Here is a 9,672-nt window from a genome sequence, read left to right as displayed (position 1 = left end):
TTCAGAAAGCAGATGCAAACTCTGCACGCACAGACAGACGTGACATACACATACAGACACAAATAGTGAGAGGTCACGACACGTACGCAGTACACAGCATGCACGCGCCCCCGCACGTGTACGCACACACAGATAGACTCATTTAGTAGGTAAGAGTTTATGACTGCAAAGTTGTGCATGAGTGACATTTTGTGCAGAACGTGGACCAGATGTCCCAGAAGATAAGCGACAGCGAAGACAGCTGAGAGGAAGCACCTGGCGTCGACCTGAAGAAGATGTTCTGTTTTAGACTATGTTAAGAGTCATTGTGGTTTTGGAGTGACGTATGCTTTGTTTAACTCTGCCTGGTAACAGGAAGACTGCCAACCCTATAAAGTCTTTGTGCTGACGATTGTAGTTAGTCCAATACTGAATCTGAACAGTATTGGCTCCGCATATGTGTATTCATTAAAATGCCGTCTAATTGCACACCGGACCGGATCTGTGGTTATTTTTGGATTCCTCTCTCAACATTTGAACCTTAACAATTGTGATATTTGGTTTCATGTATCTTGGTTGTTGCTGTCTTTGTCTTCTCTTCTCTTTATATGATAGTACTCAGCTCTAATTGTATATTTATATTTGCCTTATCCTTGACCCATCACTGATATTCAATAACAGCAGTGTACTGTCATTTTATGATAACCTATTTCATGTTATTTTTCATCATTTCTAGACATGTCCTTTTTAATACTTGTACTGTAAATATTTCTTTTAAAAAAGGCCTAAAAGGAAAATACTATTCAGAATCACAAAAAAGACATCTCTCATATGGTATTTTATTTAGCTTCAAATTCAAATGTGAGTACTTTATTAATTACTCTGAAAAACACTGAAAATACAAAATGCTCATCTTGGATATTTCCCAGTCATGCCTTTCTTAATATTCCTCTCAGGGTGCAGTAAAATAATGTAACATTTGGGGACAAATATACACAGTAACAATCCAAAACTGGATGCTAAGATAGCAAATATTTCCACTGCCACAGAAAATTTCCCAGGAGAGCTGACATAAGCTGGAATAAAAGAAATCCACACAGCCCAGAAAATCAGCATGCTGAAGGAGATGAACTTTGCTTCGTTGAATGTGTCCGGTAGCTTTCGTCCAAAGAATGCCAGGAGAAGACAGACAAAGGCCAGTAGGCCAATGTAACCAAGGAGCAGGTAGAATCCAGGAGGCCATGGCTCTTTACACTCCACAACAATCTAATAATGTTAAAAAGTATGAATACAGAGAGATTCTGTATGAATATTTTTCATTCCTCTCTTTACACATATATCCCTACATATAGATATATACAGTGGCTTGCAAAAATATTGGGCCCCCTTGAACTTTTTCACATTTTGTCACATTACAGCCACAAACATGAATCAATTTTATTGGAATTCCACGTGAAAGACCAATATAAAGTGGTGCACACGTGAGAAGTGGAACGAAAATCATACATGATTCCAAACATTTTTTACAAATAAATAACTGCAAAGTCGGGTGTGCATAATTATTCAGCCCCCTTTGGTCTGAGTGCAGTCAGTTGCCCATAGACATTGCCTGATGAGTGATAATGACTAAATAGACTGCACCTGTGTGTAATCTAATGTCAGTACAAATAAAGCTGCCCTGTGACGGCCTCAGAGGTTGTCTAAGAGAATATTGGGAGCAACAACACCATGAAGTCCAAAGAACACACCAGACAGGTCAGGGATAAAGTTATTGAGAAATTTAAAGCAGGCTTAGGCTACAAAAAGATTTCCCAAGCCTTGAACATCCCACGGAGCACTGTTCAAGCGATCATTCAGAAATGGATGGAGTATGGCACAACTGTAAACCTACCAAGACAAGGCCGTCCACCTAAACCAGGGGTCGGCAACCCGCGGCTCCGGAGCCGCATGCGGCTCTTTAGTCCTTATACTGCGGCTCCGCGTGGTTTGGGAAAATAAATTAGAAGTATTTCGCTGAAGTGTATTTTATTTATGTTAGTTCTTTTAAACTTGTAGTTGTAAATTGGAAGATTATTGTGATATTGAAATATAAATATAAAATTATATTCTATTATTTTTTCCTCGCTCAATACAAGCGTCACACTCGCGGAAGCCGGTATTCCCTTGAAACACCGTGCATTTATCGAGACTTTCAACCCGGGTAGGCCAATTATGGATCTTCGGATCCACATTATGTCAGCAGCTCCACCGTGAACTATGTTAAAGACAAACACTGCTCACGCCTCACAGACGACAGATGACAGCTTAAAGTCCTGCGTAAACTGACTTCGCACAGCACCGATTAGCAGACGCCAGTGCGCAGAGGTTCAGGAGCAGAAGTCCCATTGTAAACATACCACGGCAGACCCGGCGATGTTTGCATGAGCGCGCTTTTCACGCGCGGTTGCTGTACGCATACAGCCGGCTGTAGCCGCAGCTCACAGCCCGACACACACCACCAACACAACAGCACAGATAGCGCAGACTTTAAGGCAGCGAGGTGTGATTGCGGGTGCCGCTCAGGTGCGTCCGCCTTCCCTCCAGCGGCGCTGCAGACCACGCCCCGCCGCCGCGCGCGTAACCAGGTAAAATACATATTTAGGCAGAATTTTGCAAATATCTATTTTCAATTTTTCAGCAGCATAGAGCTTTTTTACCAATTATTTTTTAAAAGTCAGGTCAAGGCTCCAAAAGCCCAAAGGAGATATAAGGGAGGCGGCTCACAACAGTTTTTGTTTGCTACATGGATCATTTTAGTTCAGCTGGGTGTCTTTGCTTTTGTTATATTTCTTTAAGAGTTCAAAATGTGTTGATTACATAAATAAAATGTAATTTTCTCTGTAGCACTTCATGGATTTCATAAGCAGCACACCTTAGTTGTTCACACAAAGGTAAAAAACAATATATACAGTGTTATCTTCATTTTAGATGTCAAAAAGTATTTGCGGCTCCCAGTGATTTCTTTTGCGTGGAAACCGGGTCCAAGTGGCTCTTTGGGTGTAAAAGGTTGCAGACCCCTGACCTAAACTCACAGGCCGAACAAGGAGAGCGCTGATCAGAAATGCAGCAAAGAGGCCCATGGTGACTCTGGACGAGCTGCAGAGATCTACAGCTCAGGTGGGGGAATCAGTCCATAGGACAACTATTAGTCTTGCATTGCACAAAGTTGGCCTTTATGGAAGAGTGGCAAGAAGAAAGCCATTGTTAACAGAAAACCATAAGAAGTCCCGTTTTCAGTTTGCCACAAGCCATGTGGGGGACACAGCAAACATGTGGAAGAAGGTGCTCTGGTCAGATGAGACCAAAATGGAACTTTTTGGCCAAAATGCAAAACGCTATGTGTGGCGGAAAACTAACACTGCACATCACTCTGAACACACCATCCCCACTGTCAAATATGGTGGTGGCAGCATCATGCTCTGGGGGTGCTTCTCTTCAGCAGGGACAGGGAAGCTGGTCAGAGTTGATGGGAAGATGGATGGAGCCAAATACAGGGCAAACTTGGAAGAAAACCTCTTGGAGTCTGCAAAAGACTTGAGACTGGGGCGGAGGTTCACCTTCCAGCAGGACAACGACCCTAAACATAAAGCCAGGGCAACAATGTAATGGTTTAAAACAAAACATATCCATGTGTTAGAATGGCCCAGTCAAAGTCCAGATCTAAATCCAATCGAGAATCTGTGGCAAGATCTGAAAACTGCTGTTCACAAACGCTGTCCATCTAATCTGACTGAGCTGGAGCTGTTTTGCAAAGAAGAATGGGCAAGGATTTCAGTCTGTAGATGTGCAAAGCTGGTAGAGACATACCCTAAAAGACTGGCAGCTGTAATTGCAGCAAAAGGTGGTTCTACAAAGTATTGACTCAGGGGCTGAATAATTACGCACACCCACTTTTCAGTTATTTATTTGTAAAAAATGTTTGGAATCATGTATGATTTTCGTTCCACTTCTCACGTGTACACCACTTTGTATTGGTCTTTCACGTGGAATTCCAATAAAATTGGTTCATGTTTGTGCCTGTAATGTGACAAAATATGGAAAAGTGCAAGGGGGCCAAATACTTTTGCAAGCCACTGTAGATAAAGATATGGACATTTTCATCTTTCTTTGATGGTTTATGGCAACTAAATCAAGAAAATAAATTACAGAAGTCATATTTTCAGTATTTAATACTCACCTTTCCAGTTAAAGCTTGGTAGTTTGGGTTCCTGAATGGAAAGGGAGGTGCTCCCAACACCCAGCCAGAACAGAGACAAATCTGAGGGGAGGATAGGATGATAGAAGAATACCAGAAACACACAAACTGATCTTTAAATGACAGTGACTGTTCCTCCTACCTGAGGAGCTGTCGCACAGATGATCAGAATCCTCTGCTGAGATGTTCCAAACAACTTCCGACCCCTGGAACCAGGTACATTAGTCCGGAAAGCCAGGAGGACCACAATAGTCTTAACAAGGAGGCAGGACAAACACAGGACAAAGCTGATCCCAAATGCTGCCTGGCGGAGCCTGCATGTCCACCAAGACGGCTGACCAATAAACACCAGACAACACAGGAAACAGAGCTTGAGTGACAGGAGAAGCAAGAAACTTATTTCTGAATTGTTGGCCTTGACGATGGGTGTATAGCGGAAACTGTGAAAGACTATAGTGATGATGGTGGTCAATAAGAATCCCAGCAGGGTGAGTGCAACCAGGATGATTCCCATGGTGTCATAGAAAGAGAGGAATTCTTCTTCCCCTGCAACACATTTCACTTTTTCTTTGTCTGACCAGAAGTACTCAGGACATTTTGTGCACTCAGTGGAACCTTTGGGAACACAAAACGTAAATATATGTGTGTAAACATTATGGAAGTTTTCCTTGCATATCAACATGTCTTGATGGTTCTCCAAGTGTCCATCTTTAAATTCAATGACCTTCTTCATTGCACTACATAATAATTTATTTATTTATCTTCTTTTTAAAAAAAAAATTAAAATAACATATATTAGCTACCAGTCTGGTTGCTGATCTCTCCATCTGCACAGGGCAAACAATCAAAGCAGCATTTGGGCTCTCCTTGGCGTGTGGCCTGCCTGCTGCCAGGGGGACATGGAGCACTACACTGAGATACAGGAACCTGAACAAGGAACAGAGAAAAGTAAAATAATATCCATCAACATGTTGTTTCTGCTTTTTAAGATACTGTATCAAGTTAATTTGAACAGTTTCATAACAAATACGTGCAGGATAACTATGATCTACCTGTAACTGTCCTTTTGTCCATACAATGGTGTTCTTTTTTATTTGCAACTGCTCTCTCTGTGGTGCTGAAGCATCATATGTTCCAACTTTGAAAAATCTAGCATAAAGTAGCATAAAATATTTCAAAAGGCCAAAGAATTTATGTATTGTAGCGTTTTAGCAAAAATTGCAGTTATCCTCAGATAAGTAAAATAAATGTAACTATAGTTTATTGTTCATGATTACTTTAACATGCAGTTCATTTACACTTTAAAGTATTATATTCCACCTGATTTTATCCTTGCTGTCCTTCTGCCAGTTAATAATGTCATAAAGGGGGACTGGCTCTCCATTGGAGTCAAAGTATACTTTCTCATCAAACTGGTTGGTGAAATTGACCATATTCAGATATTGAAGAAACTACATGAAAAGAGAATTAGAAAAACAAAAGAATGGCAAAAAAAAAACCCCTACACATGAATCCCATGAATGTTGATTTAAAGATTTTATAATAATTACAATTACCTGACCATTTGAAAATGAGCTGTGTTTCTCACACAATCCCCCGCTAGGTCCTGCTGAATCGCAGTTCCAAAAAGTGTGCAGAGCATGGGCAATGGCATACACAGCTTTATACACATTGTAGGATATTCGAACCTGAGATACATCACTATAACTGCTGTCAGTGGTTCTCAAATCCTCTGACCCTGTGCATACAGGCTTTTCAAAAGCATGTTCACCATCTTTATAAGTTGACATGTTAATTAAACTTTTTTGTCCCACATTAAATCCGACCATATAAAGAGAATTGTTTTGGAAACCTGGGTTGTAACGTAAACTATCATTATCATTAAAATCATCTAAAGCACTTGCTTCATAGTCTTTGGCTCTTTGGCTTTTAAACTCCAGCTTACAACCAAAATGTTCTTCCCAGAACATATTGAAAAATTCCATTCCTGGTTTGGGAGAGGGTCGGACATTCAAAAGAAACTCTTTCAAGCCTGGGATGCTGACTCCAGGGAAAGTGAAGCCCACTGTTCCCTGTAGAAGGTGAAGAAACTGGGGTGAGGCCAGTCGGCTAGAGGTCACCCAGGCTTCACTGGCTATCCACTGTATCCCAATCACATTCCTTTGAGCTAGCTGGAAAAGCATAGATAAAAGAATGCAGCAATTTTCATGAAAACAATTATGAGCATAATGACACTATAACCAACTACTTACTTCTAAGAACAGATTTAGGAGCTGCCCTTCTGTAGCAAACACCACCACAACCCGAGCAGTTGAACTCTCCAGCTTATCTGCCATTTCTTGTATTTCAGCCATTGTGGGTGATGCTGGGATAGAGAGATGAAATGCCACACATCCACCTTGCCTTCCAAACTGATTAGAGAATGCCTGAATGCCATAAAGGCTGTAGTCATCCTGAAATGTATATACAGAAAACATTTATAAATCATGTTGCTGTCTAAAGCTCTCTTATTGTAGCATTTAAAAAAGGTTTTATCTCACCGTAGTTCCTATTGTGCCCACCCAGAACCAGCCGAAGTATGTGACAAGTTTTACGAGACCTCTAACTTGAAAGAGATCACTTGGCACAGTTCTTAAGAATGATGGGTACAAATGCTTGTCAGTAAGACAGGTACAAGTGGCAAAATAACTCACCTAGAGAGAAATTGATTTCTTTCTATATTATTGAGATAAAACACAAACCAAATACACAACATTATTAAATAAAGTTGTACAGTTTATTACCAGTGGTATGTTGAAAGGGCCAAGTGTGTGAGCGACAGCTCTTGTAGGGGAAGAGGATGCAAGACCAATCACAGCAGGCACCGGAGAATAATACAGACATGTGGAAGACTCTTTCGTCTTTCTTTCTTCTGTTATATTTTCATTTAGGTAATATCCAGTGTTTTTAAGACTATTTGAGATTTCATTTCTATTTTTCAATGAGGTCATTATTTCTTTTGCAGTTAGTCTTACAGTCTTTAACCCTTCCCTGTTGATACCATTGTATTCAGTATCTGCTGTTTTTTCAACCTTACTGTCGACAGTTTTAGAGTGTCTGAGTAACGAAAAAAGAGCCTGCAGGCCGGTGGGGATATGGTCACAGCAGTCCATGATATGGTAGCCTAGTTTAACACCTGGTAACAGACTTGAATTATGGTTAATTTCCTCCACTGCAAACACCATAGTCATCATCCAGCGAAAGGCTCTTTGATAAAAGCTGTAGATAAGAAAAACTCCATAACGTATTTATTCATTTAATAAAACAATATCATTTAAACAGTCTTGAAGAAACATGGCAATATGGTCAAAGCTTATGCCTTTTTGACTTTTCAGTGTTCTAAGGAAGAAGAAGAAAAAGCACTATACTACACTCACCTGCTGCATGATGCAATTTGAGGTTTACTGTTGTAGCTGTGCTGTGGCTCAGTGACAACATAATGCAGAGGGAAAACCCCTCCAATCACAACATCCCCATCAGAGTGCAGGGCTGGGAGCTCACTGCCTCCCAGTGTTACACACTGAGATAAACTAAAATCAACACTTCTTGTTCCCCTTATCTTTAAACCATGCATTGGCTCTGTCATAGCAGCTTCTTCTTTTTCTACAACACCTCCCGCCACACTTAGTGACTTAGTAGTGTTAACATCAAAGAACACAATACAAATCGTATTAAAGAAGACATTAAAAAACACCCAAAGAAAATAACCAACAAGAGTTGAATGCATTATCCACGGTAAACTCATAAAAACTTTGTGCTTAAACCAGTGGTCCTCTAGCATAGTCTATGACACCACAGTGAAGTGTTTTAATATATCTGGTGCTTGTGTCATTTTATTGTTTCTTATGAGTCATCATTAGATCACCCAATCACAGCAAAGTGCAACAGGAGAGAGGATAACACTGCTTGAACAAATCATTAATTTCTTAAGTTGAACCACTGCTTTAAATTCAAGTTTGTTAAGCTGTTTTCCTAGAGTCACACACTTTTCATTACAAAACACAGAAAAGAATAATATTTTTTTCATTTCCTCTGATATATTATTATTCTCCTGTGTCTGGTGCTAAAAGCCACACAAAACAATGTTGTTGTTTTATAAGCATTAATATTAAAATGTAGTGCTCTGCTGTATGGATAATCATTTCATATTTTCCCTATGGTACGTATTTGTCCTACAGTATACCCTCACTAGTTCATGCACTGGGTGTGTTTAATTTCTTTTCGCAGAACAGGCCTCAGCTCACAAAATGTTAAATCCTTCATTATTATATATTTGTCAGAAAATTCATGTGTCATGTCATAGAAAAATATCAATTATTAATGCCTAAATACTACCCATGCATAGAGTTTTTTTTTTTCTTTCTAGCATTTAAAGCTTTGGTACAGCACTGACCAGTACTGTGTAGGCTCGACAGGAACCAACAGTCTTAAAGTAAGCCTGGCACAGACTGCTGCATGTTTTGTATAGGAGAAATTTGGCTCAAAGGTTTGAAAACACCTTGCATCTAAATCACATAAGGTTGGCCTGTGGGTGAGTTGAGGAGGTGTTGACTCACCCTGAGTTAAAACATTCAGTGATGGCCAAATATGGAAAACTGATGTGGACCATTTCACTGTCTACATAATTTATACATGCCATGCAATAGCTTTCAGTTGTTGTATAGTTGTATAATATCTTAAATGACGGTATTTGTTAATGTGTCTTTTAGTAGTGAAATTGTCAGATTCCATTCACAAGTGTCATTGTTTGGGCAACAAATTGAGAGAATTGAGTCAAATATAAGATGACCTAAGGGTAACGGTCATTGAGAGAACCCAAAAGCAGCAAACAGATTCCAGAGAATGAATCAGATAGATTGAATGCTTTATTACTAACAATAAGAATCGGGCTTGGTGTCCAGGGAGGTTTGGGAAAAGGGAAAACTCTGTTGTTAAGCAGAGACTAACTAACAGTTAGTAATTATTTCCTGAACATTCGTGAAAAGAAAAAACAACATTGGTCCCAGCCATGTTTGCAGCATTGTTAGTAAGAAAGAGCTGAGGCCTGTGCTGCAGAATTTTGTCTTATTCAGGTAACTTCAGGGTGAACCTTGGTGGAAGGTGGTTTACTTATTACCAGGGTACATGACCATGGTAACTCATGCTGCAAATGTGATCCAGATTAGAGATCAACTCTACTTACTGACAAACCAGTTCTCTGAAAAATAGTATCACAAACCTTGAAAGATCCCTCAGACCTCTCTCTAATGACAGTCTGAGAGATTTTCCAGTAGTGTTTAATGTCTTTACATTTAGAAGCGTTATTATTTGCTTTTTCTTCTATTGGCTGGGAACAATTTACAACAATTTTATTGTTATCTTAATCCATATATATATAGTCTTAATTCTTAATATATGAGCCTAAAACATAGCATCTCTTT

General features: G+C 39.8%; 1 protein-coding gene across 1 annotated transcript; it reads right to left on the bottom strand.

The window, feature by feature from the left end:
- Positions 1-888: 888 nt before the first annotated feature.
- On the bottom strand, positions 889-9,384 carry LOC120443520 (extracellular calcium-sensing receptor-like). The gene is made up of 14 exons (XM_039622365.1): positions 9,369-9,384; positions 7,630-7,756; positions 7,290-7,471; positions 6,997-7,121; positions 6,754-6,906; positions 6,466-6,666; positions 6,141-6,384; positions 5,770-5,987; positions 5,534-5,664; positions 5,266-5,362; positions 5,017-5,140; positions 4,356-4,828; positions 4,196-4,276; positions 889-1,245 (listed from the first exon to the last, which is right to left on the bottom strand). Exons 1-14 carry the CDS (start codon positions 9,382-9,384, stop codon positions 889-891), a joined length of 2,529 nt encoding a protein of 842 aa, XP_039478299.1.
- Between the last annotated feature and the right edge of the window lie 288 nt (positions 9,385-9,672).

The sequence above is a fragment of the Oreochromis aureus genome, linkage group 14, assembly GCF_013358895.1.
Source record: "Oreochromis aureus strain Israel breed Guangdong linkage group 14, ZZ_aureus, whole genome shotgun sequence".
NCBI classification, from domain to species: Eukaryota; Metazoa; Chordata; class Actinopteri; order Cichliformes; family Cichlidae; genus Oreochromis; species Oreochromis aureus.
This window is presented reverse-complemented; position numbering and strand designations above follow the sequence as displayed.

What these genes read in the sequence shown, in the direction of transcription:
- LOC120443520 (XM_039622365.1), bottom strand. An exon ending in GCCCTTTCAACATACCACTG is followed by an intron (nt 6,907 to 6,996) that starts GTAATAAACTGT and finishes ATTTCTCTCTAG; the next exon opens with GTGAGTTATTTTGCCACTTG. An exon ending in AGAGATCAGCAACCAGACTG is followed by an intron (nt 4,829 to 5,016) that starts GTAGCTAATATA and finishes GTGTTCCCAAAG; the next exon opens with GTTCCACTGAGTGCACAAAA.